Consider the following 16,485-nt stretch of genomic DNA (forward strand, 5'->3'; position numbering starts at 1 on the left):
TGCAGCAGGGAGTTCAGCACCGGGGACACGTGCCCACCTCGGCCGGAGCCGCTCGCTCGCTGCTCACCTTGGAGTTCTTGGCCCCACTGCGGCCTGACTGGGAGGAACAGCTCCGCTGGACACCCTGCTCCGGCGTGGAAGGGGATTTGTCTGAGGAGTGGTCCGAGCCCTTCTCCACCATGGCGTCTCCCGGGGCGTCCTGCGGCGTCGGGGAGCGGGAGCGTTTGCGCAGGATCGGGGAGCAGGCAGGAGTGCTGCGGTTGGAGTTACTGGCAGTACTGCAGGGAGGGAGAAACAGCAGGGTTAGCCACCCCCAGCTCAAAGGGAAACCAGCTGCACCCCTGCCCCGAGGTGTGCAGAGCCCACAGATCTCCCCACCAGCAGGGCAGACAAATCTGGCTTCCTGGAGCAACACGCCCAGCGAGTTGGGGCTGCTGACAGTCATCATTTCCCAGTGGCAGAGGAACTGCCAGGCCTGGCAGTGCCCTTCTCCACCCACTCTTCAGTTCATCTGACCACAGACCAACGAACTCATTCTCCTGTGGGCTCCAGCAGTTTCAAGTGATGATGATCTGAGCTTAGAAAATCTAAACTTGCGCTCAAGAATGAGGGAGATGTCAGTGTTTTCTCAACACTCTGTCCCTCCTTAACTTTCTCTTAACTGTTCTCAACAGGATGCATGACAATGGGATCACACTCTGTTAAAGGTCATCAAAACCCAAAAATGCTGGGGCACTGGGAGGGAGGTCATGATGACAGACACTGCAGTCATGAGTTCCTGTACAGAATCATCCTTTCCCACACCAGTTAGAGCTGGGCATGAGAACGTTTTGCTATAACCTGAAACCCTTCATGATTCAAAAAAAAACAAACCGAAGTTCCCCTTTCATAATGGGAAAAGTAAGACCTTCTTGAGTCTTCCAGAAATTATGAGACGTTTAGGAGAATGGAAATTCTCCTCCTCTACCCTCAGTAAATGCCCCAACACCTCAGTCAGAAAGTCAGTAATATACCCATTAATACAGAACAGGAAAACTCAGATTTCCTCACTGGTCCTTCTCTTTTGATGCCTCTTCTTCCTGCCAGACTCTTCATGCTACATCCATTTTCCCCCACGTCACTCATTTCCTTCAGCAGCCATATCTATTTCTGACCAGGCCAAACATCCCTGAGGCTTTTCCAGCAGCCTGCAGGTGCCAGTGGAACCTGGGCTGATCCAAGGATGAATTCTGTGCTAACTCTGCCATGCTCAGTGGTTTGGTACCCTGTTGTCTCTCAGAGCCACATCTGAGTGACAGAAAAGCAGGCAACAGGGAAAGCATGAGGGAATTACAACTGCAAGGGACTGAATTAAAAAGTTGGTACAACCAGACTCTTAAGGGCTATAATTTAAGCCCAATTATCTACAGCAAACTGAAGCTTCCTTCTCACACTCATACACAGTGAGGTACCTAAAAGGGATCGTTTCCTTTCTGAAAATCTCAAAAAGCTGAACACGTGCCTGAGGTTTCATTAATTCCCAGAAAAAAATCATATCCACCCCTTACCTCTGAAGATGCCAAAACCTTTTTACACAACAGATATGAGCAGACAATGTAACACGCTCCTGCAGCAGTTATCAGGCTTGGGTTGGTTTAGCACTGGATGAACTGGTCTCATAAATTATCCTCTATTTGCTCACTGCTTGTGTAAACCCACAAGTGATGAGACTTGCCCTAAACAATCTGCAGAAAGCACACAACCTGTGCAAACATTGACAGAACCAGATTTCACAGCAGCTGGCAAGGGGCAAGAACAGCAGGATGGAGCCCCACAGAAACCCCGGAGAAGATGCTTTCAAGGACACAAAGTGTGCAAGTTCACACAGAAAACGGACAGAAATTGGGTTTGCAAAATGTTCTACGAGCAGGAAGCTGGACTGAGTTACAGACTCTGCTCTGTTACCTGCTTTTACTTAGAGTCATACAGCTAGAGAACAATAAAAACCTGATTGTTCAAATGCAAAGACAGGCAGAGTAATCCCAGCCTTAGCTCGGTTCTTCACGGCTCACAATTAGCAGTGGCACATCTCATGAGTGTCATATATTGTCACAGCACCTTGTCCTGTGTCCTCCCTTTCCCTGGACAAGAAACAGAAACACATGTACAGCACAACTGTGGCAACATTCAAGATTTAAGCCCTCCAAATCACCTTTGAAACAAAAGACTAAAGAAAAGATGATCTGGACCATTCTCCCAGCAGCACTGCCTGCAACAGTTTGGGTATATCATAAAGTCAAACTATCAGGAATTTCTTAGTTATTGAAATTTTATAAAGTATCAGGTTTCTTCACAGACTTGCAGCTGATCCAGTTAAAGTGGGTGTTTCAGCTTGTCTGTTCTGCTGGTGCTCTTTCTCCTGTCTAAACCCACTTTTTAACAGTCCACCAGAGCTACACTGGTGGTACTAAAACTTCAAGTTCATCAGCAATGGTTCCAGTGATGGAAATGGTTCTGAATTGCCATTTCTAGACTCTACACAATGTAGAGTTCTAGTCAAAACCTCTACATTCTGAGGCAGTATTGGTCCTGCTCGCCCCCAGCAGCCTCGATGCAACACAAGCTGCTTTATGTGAGAGGTCCCCAAAAATACAAAGCCAGAATTTGAAGCCAGCGTTCCTGACTCACACATCACTGGACTAATCTGAACAGATGTACTAATTTTGCTTCTACAGCTCTACAAAACCTGAGCTTATCATGCATGACCTCCCTCTCACTTTCGGTTCCTGTGAGTTCATACCCCCAGTTTCACTTTGGGTGTGAACTTCATGCAACCCTATAAAGACCAAGTCAAATTCACTCAAGGGTCTATTGGCTTTCAGGTCACAGCTGTGAGATTTTTAATGCTACTCAAAATGCAAATCACTCAAAACCAGGGTTCAGCTGCATCACGTGCATGTGAAGCTCGGATGAAATGCCCTAGAAAGTTCTAGTTTTACTCTTTTTGTGGTCTTACAAAGCTCCTCAGGTGGCTTTTTCAGTAACAGCTGAGTAACCCCCACAGGGGCAGAATCAACACTAACTACCTTAAAGCTGCCATGTATATATTTGTTCATATTATCATAGCCACGCATTTTCGTGCCAGCCCTGCCAAGCACAGTCTCAGGCAGATTCCAGCTTCCAAGCTCGTTTTCCAGTCATTTAGCATCTCTGGCATGCTTTGAAACACTAAATCCATCCCCACAGATTGTGTTTGGGATGTATGGATTATCACCTTTGCAGGGACGGGGGGGAAATAACTTCAAGGGCACCTTCTCTGGCTCTCCCTGAGGTCAGTGGCAGAGCCAACCGAAGGCAGGAGGGTCTGATTCCTCCTCTGGGTGACTGGGAAAAGCAGAATATTTCTCCCATGAGGGGCTCCACACGCCAAGAGTCTGTTAATTCAGCCTTTCGTGTCTAGGGCGGCGAGGATGGGCCCAAAAAGCACCGGAGCTGCAGCTCCATCCCCCTCTCCTGCCCCTGCCCCGAGCCCCTCCAAACTGCGCTGCTCCTGCTCATTCCCTGGCGTTTGGATCCAGCCCAAGGCACAGCCATGACGAACGCTTTCTGCAGTTGCCATGGCGACCGAGGCCTCGCAATTGAACCGGGGACCGGCGCCTGAGATGCCAAAACGGCCTGACCCACTTTGAAAAAAAAAAAAAAATAATAGTAATAAATAATGCTTTAGAGCCCTAATTGCCCGGAGAGCATTCAGGGCCTCACAGCCCCCCCTGCAGCGGAGCCTTCAGCGGGTGCAACAGTTTAAGTGAGGCACAGAACACAAACAAGCCCACCTAAGCTGCAGCCCCTCGCTCCCAGGGGAAACCCTGCACGGAATATGTGAAAGCACAGAAGGGCTGATTCTGTCTCCTTGGTTTATGTCCTCGCTGTGCCTAAGAAAAACCACCTTGTCCTGGGGTTGGAGCCACAGGAAGAAATACCACGGGACGGGAAAGGGCCAAACTCTGTTCAGACGTGGAGGAAAAGCCTCGGTGTCTGGAGCAGCACAGTAAAGAACCAGCAGCCTTCCAGAGTCTGAAAGGGTCTACAAGGAAGCTGGAGAGGAACTCTGCCTGGAATTGTAGTGATGGGACAGGCAAACTGAAAGAGGGCAAGTTCAGGTTGGATATACGGAAGGAATTCTTGCTGGGAGGGTGGGGAGGCCCTGGCACAGGTTGCCCAGAGAAGCTGTGGCTGCCCCATCCCTGGAAGTGTCCAAGGCCAGGCTGGAGGGGGCTTGGAGCAACCTGGGCTAGTGGGAGGTGTCCCTGCCCATGGCAGGGGGAGGACCAAGATGATCTTTAAGGTCCCTTCCAAACCAAAGCACTCTGTGATTCTACGAGCTTTTCTTCAGGTGGTGAAAAAGGACAAACACTTGGCAATGCACAGACAAGCCACCTGGTCACCCTGGGACACAAGGCAAAACACAGAAAGGCCACACTTCCTCCTCCAACCCAGTATTTTCTGTAAAGATCTGGACCAGCTGACGAACAGAGACTTCACCAAGCAGTCACTTTTGGGAAATGCTACAGCTTGTACTCCACAAGTGAAGCTTGGTGTTTTTACAGCTACAAAGGAACCCTGAGGACTCTGTGCAAGGAAAACTCAACAAGAAACCTGCCTTAGTTCGAGTCTGTTAAGTAAATTCTGCAGGAATGACATTCAAGCAGCCCTGAACTGACAGGAAAGTCTGTCCATCCTACCAGATCTGAAACAACCACCCTGCCTGCCACTGCTACACAGCCAGCCCTGGGCTTGAGACAAGCACCCTGCAACAGTTCTTCCCCAAATTTTGGGTGCCCCAACAGCCAGGAGCCACCCTCCAGAAGAGCACTGTCACAGCACCAGTGGCTACAGCTACACTGCAGGACAGCAGCTCAGTATTCTCTCAGGTAGGGACACACACTCAGATTAGGAGGACACACAGCAAATCCATCGGAACCTGCCAGTTGCAGGATGTGAATTAGAATTCAGCCAGAAGTAATCACTGTGCTGCCAAAGGTTTTGTAACAAGGGCAGATCATCTAAACAAGCAGCAGCTCCACGTACACTGTGATCACCAGCTTCTCAGAGGGTTTCTTCCTGATCTGGAAGTCCTGATCTGGAAAGCTAATTGGCCTCCAAGTCCTCAAAAGAACCTGCTTTATAAGAGTAAATCTGCAGCTGCTCAGGTCTCCCTGCAGCCCGTAGCACCCACCTGATGGAAGGTTCTTCAAGGCCCCAAGTCTGTGTTACAAAATCAAGCTTAATTCTGAAAGTGCTGAGCACTGTGTTCCCAAACCAGCAAAGCAGCACATATTTAAGCACATATTTACCTCTCTATGTCTGAGAACTATGGGCTGTGCACACAAAGTCAAGCCTGTGCCTACACACTTTCCTAAACACGATCAAAAGAGATCCCCGAGCATAAAACAGAACTGCACTGAGAAAGTCTTGAAAAGGGCAGGAAAGGCTACAAGGTCAAGGAGGCACCTCAAGCCTGGCTGCAGCACAAAAAGAGTTAATTCTCCTCAGAAACAGCCACTAAGAGGGTTAATTAGACGCCTACAAAGATACTTTTCTGCAATACAGTCTGACATCAGTGCAAAAAGAGGAGATTCAGAACCTCATTATGCAGTCTCCCAAACAGCAAGCAGATGGTAACTAAACTTTTGATCACCAACCTACACTCGCTTCAAATTGATAATCCAAGAATGAAAACCTCCATATATCCTTCAGCAATCCCCTGGGCTCGCCATTGCTCTACAAGCAATAACAGAATGCTCTGCTTCTATTACATCTCCCAGCAAGAGAGACAAGAGAGAAAGCAATAAATCAAAAAGCAATGACACCTGCAGGGCTGTAGAGAAACTGAGTGTTTCATGACAACTGCTTTGAAGAGAATGGTAAAAATAGCCTGCCTTCTGCATGGTTTTGGGTAGGAAAGTCCATCCTTGCTTAAGATTTTCTCGGTGTGTTTTGACGTTTCCCAGAACGGTGTCCTCCGGTGACATTCAATCGCATGTTTACATATTCATGAAATAAAATTAATGCAATTATTATGCCTCAGAGGATTAGCAAATCACTGCAAGCATTAGGAAGGAATTTGCCTTCTGCCCACATGCAGCAGTGCGAGGCTGGTCAGCTGCATTATTAACCATGTCATTGTGTCTCTCTGAATCACCCGATCCCGGTTACCACGAGAGACGGACGATCAACTCCACGGACAAACGGGCTCATCTCCCACAGAAACTCCCACTGTGCTGGGTTGGAAACAACCTCTCCCCTGCTCCCTTCCTGCTTGGAGTTACTGCAAAAATGCCAAGAAAACTGGACAATTTTTTTGGAACCAGAACCAGACTGATCTGAGTAATGCTGTCTGATAACACAAGTCACGATTTGGAAAGGGTCGTTAATCTGCAGAGAACCACCACGTGTGATAAATCACACCCTGAACCCCTCCACCACTGGCAAATTAATAACTCCATTTGCTCCAAGGGAAGGCAGACCACATGAAACACGGTACAGTGGGTAATACAAAGAAATCTGGGAGGCAAAAAAGGGGAAATAGCACGAAGCAGGAATTTCACATCCCTCTGAAGCTGAGGGTGGTTCAGACACAGCCCCAGTGTGGTTACCTGCAAGTCACCCAGCTGAGCTTCCAAAGAGGAACAGATCCAGGCTTTGTTCCCTCTCCTCCCCACCTCAATGTCAGCATTGTCCTTAACAGCAAGAACTGCAATATCTGATGCTGCCCTCCAAAATCTCTGAGCCTGGAACTTGGGGCAGAACAGAGCTCAAAAGTCTTGTTTAAAAAATAAATCTAATTACCAAAGACTCTGTTAAGCCATCTTGGATGTGAAGAAAGTTTTGAAAACTTGACAACTCAAAGAATAAAACGTAAAATACATCCAAGCATGTTTATTTTAATCCTCACTATTTCCAAGCTAACACCAAAATCTTTCAGTGGTTTGGGGACTCAGCGTTGCTGCCACACATCAATCCATGTGCATTGTTCCAAGAGAGGGTGAGAAAATTGCAATACAGCACTAAACAGCAAGTGATAAAGATCCAGGCTCATTTTTGGATGAGGATGTAGGTGTGATCCCAGATGACCTCAGGAAGAGCCCAACAACTCCTCCCTGCTACCCATCTCCTGCTATAACTTCAGCAAGGCTGGGAGACCCCTGGCCTTCATCCCCAGCACAGGGATTGTCTCCCTGAACACATTCCAGTCTTGTGGCAGCAGGTTTAATAAACCACAGATTAAAGAACATCTCCCAGACAGAGTGGGGGCGGACAGGGATATTGTGCATCTCAGGAGCAGAAGACAAAGCTGGAGCTCTGCATCTTCCCACTCACTCCCACTGCTCCTCAGCATCAGCTTTTGTAAGTTCACGGAAGATGTGATCTTCAAAGCTGGGATCAAATCGATTTCTTTTGTTCATCCCTTACTGCTGCCTCCCTTTACCATTCAGAAAACAGCAATGCAACAATTCTACACCCTCCCCCTGCTATCTCCATGCCATTTGCTCTCCTTTGCTCTATCCATGCAGCAGCACTGTCCAGCTCCAAGTTAAAATTAGAGAGGGTCAGGGGCTGCAGCTGATCCTGGGAAGAGTCAGACCCCCTCAGTGCAAGAGTCACACACAGTCCTGAGGACCTGCTTCAGGCTTGTCCCCCCACCCGGCACATTCTCACTTGCTCCATCCAGCTGGTTATCAGTGGCACGGGCAGCTGGGGGCTTCCCATGTTTGGCACCCAAAGTTACTGCACTGCTGTAAAATATACCCCTAAGATCTGGCTTGAAGTTTCCTCTTGTCCTACTGAGTCCAAATCACAAACCCCATCCTAAATCCACCAGCTCCAGAAGGAGCTCTCCCGCAGATGCACGTGATTTAATGAAGCAAGGGAACAGGAATATATTCCCTTTCCTGAATCGTGATTTCCATGATGGACAGGATAATGCTAGTCACCAGTAATCTAAGAAAAAGCAGCGTTTTAGGGGATTCGGCAGATTCTCGCTGCCTATAAACACAGAGAGCGCAATGAATTAAATAAATAAATAAATAATGAAAAATAAATAATGAAAAATAAAAAGCCACCTGTACAGAGTCTGGAGCAGAGCCTGAAAAACAAACCCTGCCTCTCCCCATCCGTGCAAATATACAACCACAGAGAGGAACAGAGCGGAACCGTGGCATCCGTGCGAGGGCTCCGAGCCCTTTTCAAAGCGAGGGAGCACATGGGCAAACAAATACACCATATTCCTGCAGCAGCTCCGGCTGCTCCTGTGACGCATTGCCCTGTTCATCCCACCCCGACCCCCCTCCTTGGACCCAGATGTGATGGGAGGGATAAGTGTCCCCTTGGGGATGGGGGAGACGGGGAAGGAGGAGGGTGAGGGGAATGGAAGCTAAAAAGAGAGAAAGGAAGAATGAAAAGAAGAAAAAAAAAAAACAAACAGCCAAAAAGGATCTGCTCATCGGGTCGTTTGCGACAATCGAAAAGGCTGTTTTAGCAATTCCGCTGCAGGAGAGGGAAAGGCACGTGCGGGGTGGGGGGAGAGAACAAGGGGGAGGGAAATAAAAAAAAATTCAAATTAATAAGTTTTTTAAAAAAAAAAAAAAAGGGGGAGAGACCAGCCCGCGGAAGGGTAAAAAGAGACGAAGCATCTCTGCAACATGATGTCACGCTGCCTGCTGCTGCTTTCGAGTCCCCCGAACAGAAAGGAGCAGCAGCAACAACCAACATGGACTCCGGGTTTAATCTGCCCGGGGAGCGCAGGGTGGACGGGCTGGGGAGCGGCGTGCGGGGCACGGCGAGGACACACGGACAGACACCCCGACCCCCCGAGCCGGGGGCAGCGCTGCCCCGGCCCCGCGCACTGACCTGGCAGCCATCGGGAGCGAGCGCGGGGCCGGCGCGGGGCTCATTCATTCAGGCGGCTCCGGGCGCGGAGGGTGGGTGGGTGGGTGGGCCCGGCGGCGAGCGGGGAGGGTTTCCCACCTTCCCGCACCATCTCAGAGCCCTTCCCCGGGGCTCCCCGAGCCCCCCGCCCGCCCCGCCGGGGATGCTGCGCCCGCTCCGGCCATGGCCGAGCCTCCCCCCCCCAGCCCCCGCCCCGCTCTTTGTGGCGCTGCCGCTGCTGCCGGTGGCGATGAGGATGTCGGTCGGTGCCTGTTCCTGTCGCTGGCAGCGCTTTCACACACTCCTGCACGCAGACACAACACACACACACAACACACGCGTGCGCAGCCTCGCCGCTGCCTTTTACATAATTCATCCCCCTCCGTGCCTTCCTCGCTCGCAGCCACCCCGGAAAACCGGGAGAAAAACCAACCCTAACGCTACCCCCCCTAACCCTTCTCCTTCTCCCAGGGTCTCCTCCTCGCGCCCGCGGCTTTTGGGATGCTGCCCGTGGAGCTGAACAAAGTTGGGAGCCCGCAGGTTGGGGACATGCCCGTCCTCGCCGTGCACACCCGCTGGTGGGAGAAACACCTTTCGAAACCTGTCAGCGTGTCAACACGCGAACAGCCAGGGAAATTAAACCCTAATTAACCGGTGGAGTGGATTATCTACACACTCGTTCAGAATTGAGGTGACCTCAACTCAATTCAGTTTGCTCCGACCAGGGAGCTAATTTGGTTTCTTTTTTTCCCGTGCCTATCCATGTGTAAACAGGCCTGGGATTTTTAAAGAAACATTATCAAGCAAAGTTGACGACTCTACAGCTGCATTAGTACATGGTGTTTCTTTGAGGGACACACCACTATATCCCTACACATCTGCTCATGGACATCTTTATTCCAGAAATAAGGAGGAGGGTTCCAGTCCCTCTCAAGGGCTCTCACGGTACAATAAAAATTATATAGACTGAAGGGTGACTAAGAAGAGAGCAAAACAATCAACTGGCTTGCACTCTTCCTTCCAGGATATGAAATCAGACCTTGTGTGAACAAGGGAATACAGTAGAACGACCTGGACTGGAGCACAAATGTCCACGTGTGGACTTACACTGACTTATTTTACTGAGGATGCTGTGAATGGCCCCCTCAGGGACTTACTGCTCCCCCACTGCTAACAGGAGGAGCTGTGCCTTAAGTGATGCAAACACTCCTCACTCTGCCCTTCGCTTGCCTGTGTTGCATTTCACCCCTTCCACACACAGGGTTAGCAATTTTCTCTTCTCTTTACAATCAGTCACAGCTTTAAGTGCTAATTCCCAAAAGAGCATCTTTCCAAAAGGCTGATTATCCATCATTTTGCTCTAATCAAAAGCGGTGGGAGCAGGAAGTGCTCTGCTCTCAAGCACATCAGTGCTCCAGCAGACTCCCATCACTGTGCAATTCAAATGCTGCACAGGATTTTAAACTGAAAACACCATCACCAAACACATTTTTATCCGGGTACTACAACAGCACCATCCCCTTCTACTGCTCAGAGGATACACCCAGTGTGTTCACGGTGTGTGTGCCACTGTAAGAAATTAAATGATCCATCCCCTTGATGTCAATTTTGTTGTTTCCAACGCTCACAAAAGTTTGTCCGCTGGAGAATTTACAAACATGTTTAAAGGAAATGGCATTTGTAACACACAAACTTTCCCATCCCCTGTGCCCAGTGCAACAGCACCCCAGATCCCAGGATGGCGTGATTCCCACGGAAACGCGTGTCCAGGATTGTATCCAGGTTCAATGAGTGCATAATGTGGATTACAGAGGGCCCAGATAAGAGCAACCACTAAAGGCAGTGGCTCTGAATCCATTCAACACAAACTGGAGGCCAAGATCTCAGTGATCACCTGGAAACCCGTTGGATCACACTGGGGAACAGATGAAAGTGCTGAAAGCTGAAGCTTTCAGACAAATTCTCACTAGACAAGAGAGACCTATTTTTGGGAGCAAACAAAACTACCCACTGTAACTAATTCAAGGCTCAATTATCCATCTGTGGCAAACATTATTATGCAAGGGTTTGTCTTCTGCTAAATACTGTTCTGTACCATGAACCAGAATCAGTTCAGGCAAGTCTTATGCCTTGCATCCAACAGGACTCAGAGTGACATATCTGAATGGTCCCATTTTGGTTTACAGTCTATGAATCTTTCAGTGTTTTTTTTTTTTCTTATGGCTTTCAGAGAAAGTGAGAAAATAGTTAAAACTGTGATTCTCAGCCCCTACAAATTTTGATATGTTTTGTCTGAATGACTATTAAGGTTTGAACAAAATGCTATTTTCCAATAGTCACAACAGTTACACTGACCCAAAAAGCCCTGATGAAACTGAGATCTGGAACAATGGAAAACACACAAAGGCTCAAAGCAGGCCATGAAGAGGTAGGATAAATTCAATATATGAGATTAAGAGTAATCCACTCTTCAGACTGACAGGAGGGAAGATGAATCAAACAAAAGTTCTGCTTCCAAAAGCACTGTAAGAGCAGGAGTAAAACTGCAAGACTTACTTAAAGAAAATCACGTGGCACCTCAAATGCTTTACAAACCTCAGCAGATCTGCAAAATTCCCCCCGGAACTTTAGGAAGGACTGACGCTCTTGTTACATTTCTGGGCCTTTGCAGCACCGTTCCTGGCACTTTGAAGACAGCTTGTTTCATGGTGGTAATACTGAGATAGTACTGAAGTGAGAAGAGGATGTTTCAGGAAGCTCTTAAGATGTTAAGGATGTTTGAGGACCATGAGGCTACAAGTTCTGTTTCGTTCAAGAGCTGCAGGACACACTTTACCTGCACATGTGTCAGCCCCTTGCCTCAGTGTTCAAGACTCCAGACAAGCACTAGGATGTTGTTTTGGGTGTGAAGGACAGCTTTAGGAGGGCCTGACTCCTGAGCTGTGTCTGGCCATGGCCCCACACCACAGCCTGACCACCACAGCCTGACCAAGCCCTGCAGAAGGTGCAAAGCCATAAATGAGCACAAAGGATGCTCTAATTCAGGGCACGCCTGTGTCAGGCTCCTCAGTGTCCAGGAGCAGCATCTTCCCTGCCTGCTGGAGCTGCTGGAGCAGTGGCAGGGCTGTTTTCTGCTCCGTTGTCTCAGGCCCAGCAGTAACACAAGCACACTCATACATTTTGCATCCCTTGCATCTCCCAGCTCAGAGGAAATGAGGCACTGTCCGAGTAATTAAAGCCCGGGGCTGATGGCTGATGATAGATACGTGGGAGACAGAGCAGGGCCTGAATGCCCAGGCCATCCAGTGGGTTTGAGATCAACTCTATACCCACCTGGAGCAATCTTACCTTCCCTGTAAGCCACACCAGGGATACAGAAACAAAAAGAAGCCTTTGAAAGTCTGTCTGCAAAATGTCAGGGAACAATGAGCGCCCGGATTTGAAAACACACAAGGGTTTCTCATCTCCCCTTCCCCAATAATTCTTTGCCCACTTTTAATAAGTTCTGTTTTGAAAATGCAGTTATCCCCCAGCATCTCTACTTTTCAGCTGAGTCTAGAACAGAACCAAAGGACACAACACCTTCCTCATACTTTTGGGCTCGTCTTCAAAAAGGCACATCAGATACGTCAAGAAACCACGTCCTGAGGGAAAACTCAGTGCTGCAACCTCAAGATCTGCAAGTAGGATTAGCATTAGTGGGCAACTGATGCATCTGGGTGGGAATTAGTGTTTTGCAGGTGGTTTTTTTGCTCGTGCCACTGCTGGAAACCCTCTTTCACTCTGAATGGAGGGATTCCTGAATGCAAAGCATGGCCCAGGGTGAGTTCTCCCACTAGGAAATGTGGTTGTGTTCATTGAACATCCTTCCAGCCTCCAGTGGGTGCTACTCCTCAAACCCCACAGGATTCTCACCCCCTTAAAGCAACAAGGAGCACTGCCAAAGCTCTTCCTTTTGCCTTGCAATGAAAATGGGCTCCTAGACAGGTACCAGACCGAGCAAAAGTCTTTTTAGAGCACACTGAGCTGACAACTGCATTTTCCTGGAGTGAGATACAGTGGCTGCTAAGAGCTCATGGATTCCTACAGTAGTGGGGGGGAAGGAGGAGGCAGGGAATCATGTGCTCCCAGGCATGGGGAGGAAGAGGGGGAGGAGGAGAAACAAGGAGAGAGAGAACAAAGTGTCAACATCTTAACTGGGACACACAAAGAGCCAGTTCTTAAGTAAGAACTTAATCCAGGATTAACAAGAGGTCAGCTACCTCTGCAAGGAGACTGCACTAAAAGGAGCTAATTAGCTCTCCTTAATTGCACAAAAGAAACCACACAGAATTAAAGGCATTCACAAGTAGCAGATCCCACCTCACCCAGGAAACATAGCCCTACCTGTTGTCCCCAACACCATCCTCAAACAATCAGCACGTGGAAAGCCAAAAGCAGGAAAAGGTGCAATGATGTTGGGGAAAAGGCTGTGGGGGTTTAGGCTCAGCATCAAAAAGTGCTGGAGTGAGAGCTGGAGCCTACACCAGCCAGGACAAGTGGTTTTAGCATGGCCAGGATCTTTCCAGTTCCATCACATGTGGAACTGCCCAAAAACCCTGCAGTAACTACAGCTACCACTTCCATAAACAGTATTGTCCACGAGGATATTTAATGCAGTTTTAGCCCTCTTTAATTCAGCCTGATCTCTGAAAATGAGGAGGAGCCACTCAACTTTGCTCTCTGGAGGTTGAGACCAACAGAATGCCACCCCAACGTGGGCAGGCACTGCACCCTGCTCAGGACCAATGCAGAGCACACAGCATCGTGGACAGGTCACAGCTCCAGGCCTGGGAACCACCAGCCTGGAATGATGCAGTGGGTAAGGCTGGCTGGGCTGACCCCCCACCAATGCAGTGTCTCCAATTTCTAATCATATATTACAAAGACACACATCTGAAGTCCTCAGCCAGCTCCCACTTGATACTAAATCCATCTCTTTTTCCTGTGAAACCATTCCATGTTCTGTTCTCCTGCACTGATGATAAGCTGGTGCATATTTTACCCCAGAAGCCCTTGCACTGCACTCACAGATAATGTACACAGCAGTCAGTGCACTTGAAAATGAAGATTAACAAGCACATCAATAACACTGCCAGATGTCTCTGAGATGGAGCACTAATAAAAGTAACTCCAGGATATATTTTCCAGCATTGAGGGCAAGGCACTTGCAGGCAGACCCTCAGGAATTACAGTGAAAGGTATGAGGGTGAGAGGTTGCACTGATTTCAGACCCTACTGACATCATAGGATCACCTCCAACCACCAGGGTCAGAGTGCATGCAGCCAGATCAGTGCCCAGTTTAAGAGAGGATGAAGGAAAAGCAGAACAGGTTGCCAGGGGAGGTTATCCTACACACAAAGAAAAATAACAGCAGAAACGGGAGACCACACTAATTACAGGTCCCTGTGGAGTCATTACAGTCCTGCCTCCATTATCTATTTATCCTTCTTTTCTTCCCTCAGGACAGTTAAATGCCATGCCACTGTACAGTGACATTGCAGAGGTGGCCACCAGGGGACAAGCAGCAGCAAAACTTCACCTCAAACCCAACCCAACCCAACTCCTGTTCTTTGGATGCCACTCCAAATACAAGACAGTCACCTCCCCCCTGCTCCCAGGAACCCTCACATGTGCTGCTCCTGTGTGAGCTCAGCGCAAAGAGAGGGTTCCCTGGCATCTGGATCAAGCTTCAATAGCTGCCACTGGAGAGAGCAAACTGCACATGGGCTGGGCTGTGCCAGGGGCTGGGCTACACCAACCTCCTGGCACAGCCATGCCCCACTCCTGCCATCCACCATCCCTCCACTCCCTCTTCCATGCTGTACTGAGCTGGGATAGCTCAGACTTGAGAGCAGATTTATAAAGAGAAGAGGAAAAGGGCCCTTATAAAAGGGTCCAATCTCCTTCCTGGTGCAGCCTGTGCTTCTGCATCGTGTAATTGTTACAACCCTGCCAGCTTCTCCGTTCCTCTGAAGTGCTCCAATCTGTTCATCCCAGCCAGAATCAGCCCCCTGAAGCCTTCCCCCAAACCACTACCCCACTCTCTACCTTCAGACTGCTCCTGAGCCACCTGATTTTCAATCCCCACTCCCGCTGAATTGCTCAACCCTTCGTTCCAGGATGGTCTGATTTCTGTAACCAACCCACCAACCCCACTAAGGAGCTGCTCAGTCCAGCCCCTACTCCCGTGTTGCTCCATCACGAGTCTTGCTCAGCCTCTCCCCCTGCACCCCCATCCCTCCCAGCCCGGCTGGGATTCCTCCCCCAAAGCCTGGATCCACCCCCATCCCTCCCGCCCCGGCTGGGATTCCTCCCCCAGACCCTGGATCCCCAGCCCAGCCCCGCACTGCGTCAGGGCATCCTTTTTCCTGAGGAACCGCCTGACCTCCCGGCACACAAAGGAACCTGCATCCCCAGGAAGGAGCCCTCCCACCTGCCTTGGGGGTGAAAAAAGCGAAGGGGCTAAAGAAAGGATTGAATCTCCACCTGTTACCACATGGCACTTCCCGGGGCACAGCCGTGGGTCCTCCCCGCTCCTCTGCCCTCCGGGGCTCAAACCACCCCTCGCACCGCAGGCAGCAGCAGTTCTGCTGGGGGGGAGAGCATTAAACCACTCGAGGGTCTCACTGCTCCGACGCATTTTACGTGGACAAAAAGATTCCCCGCTCTGATAACGGGCTGGCATGGCTGGAACAAAGCCGCCTTTGCAATGTGCCCTGGCATCCGAGCTGGCTGCTGCCCACCGCCAGGAAAAGCTCCCACTGTCTCTTTAAGAATGTCCCGGAGCCCACATCCCTGTTAACCCTGTGCTGCTCCTCGCTCCAGGCGCTCAGGAGGAGGGAAATTTCGGGATGACTCCTCTCTTGTCCTGCTCTTCTTGCCCGGTCCGTTCTACCGCCCTGGCACAGCTCGGTTTGTTTAGTTACACATCCCTGGCATCCCAAACATTCCTGCCGGGGAAATCAGCGGAGCTTTGTTAAACATCCCTGCACTCCCTGCTCCGCAAACCACCCGGGAGCGCTGCTGTGACGACAAAGGAGCAGAGCAGTCAGCTCGGACATAAACATCCCAATTACCTCCGAATTCCACTTCCTTACTCCCACAGAGCTCTCTGACTGCTCAGTGATTTCTACCAGCTCTTCATCAGGACTGCACACCCTCCAAACCTTATCAGGCAACACAAACCACCTACTTCCCCACAACAGGCAGCACAAGCAGCAACAGGAGGAGTATTTGTCTTGACACACGGGTATTTCCAAACACAAAGCCCTGGAAAAGCCTTTACAGAGAAGTTCTACAATGCACAAGGTAAGGATGTGACTGACGTTGAAAGTGCATCCAAACACACAGACAAAAACCTGTCCCAGGAAAAATAAGCAGAGGTTGTGCCTGATTTTCTTCTGGGCAAAGCACGAAAACCACTGTCCTTGGGTTTGTACCTACTCCTAACAGTGGGAACAAAGCCATGCAAAGAATTTAAAAAGCAAGAAAGCAGCACGTATGTCAAGGTATGAGCACAAAGCAAATCTAGACAG

General features: G+C 49.5%; 1 protein-coding gene across 5 annotated transcripts in view; it reads right to left on the reverse strand.

Moving 5' to 3' along the window:
• GRAMD1B (GRAM domain containing 1B) overlaps nt 1–16,485 on the reverse strand; it is an 88,585-nt gene that overhangs the window by 30,421 nt on the left and 41,679 nt on the right. For 4 of the 5 annotated variants that reach the window (XM_039379990.1, XM_027720990.2, XM_027720991.2 and 1 more), the window contains one exon: nt 68–278. In XM_039379990.1, coding sequence (XP_039235924.1) covers nt 68–278 — 211 coding nt within the window. Of the gene's footprint in view, nt 1–67; nt 279–8,889; nt 9,053–16,485 lie in introns of those variants that run through there. The other variant, XM_027720996.2, reaches the window with a different exon arrangement.

This window comes from Pipra filicauda, unplaced genomic scaffold (assembly GCF_003945595.2).
Source record: "Pipra filicauda isolate LSUMZ 115617 unplaced genomic scaffold, ASM394559v2 scaffold182_size1470994_pilon, whole genome shotgun sequence".
NCBI classification, from domain to species: Eukaryota; Metazoa; Chordata; class Aves; order Passeriformes; family Pipridae; genus Pipra; species Pipra filicauda.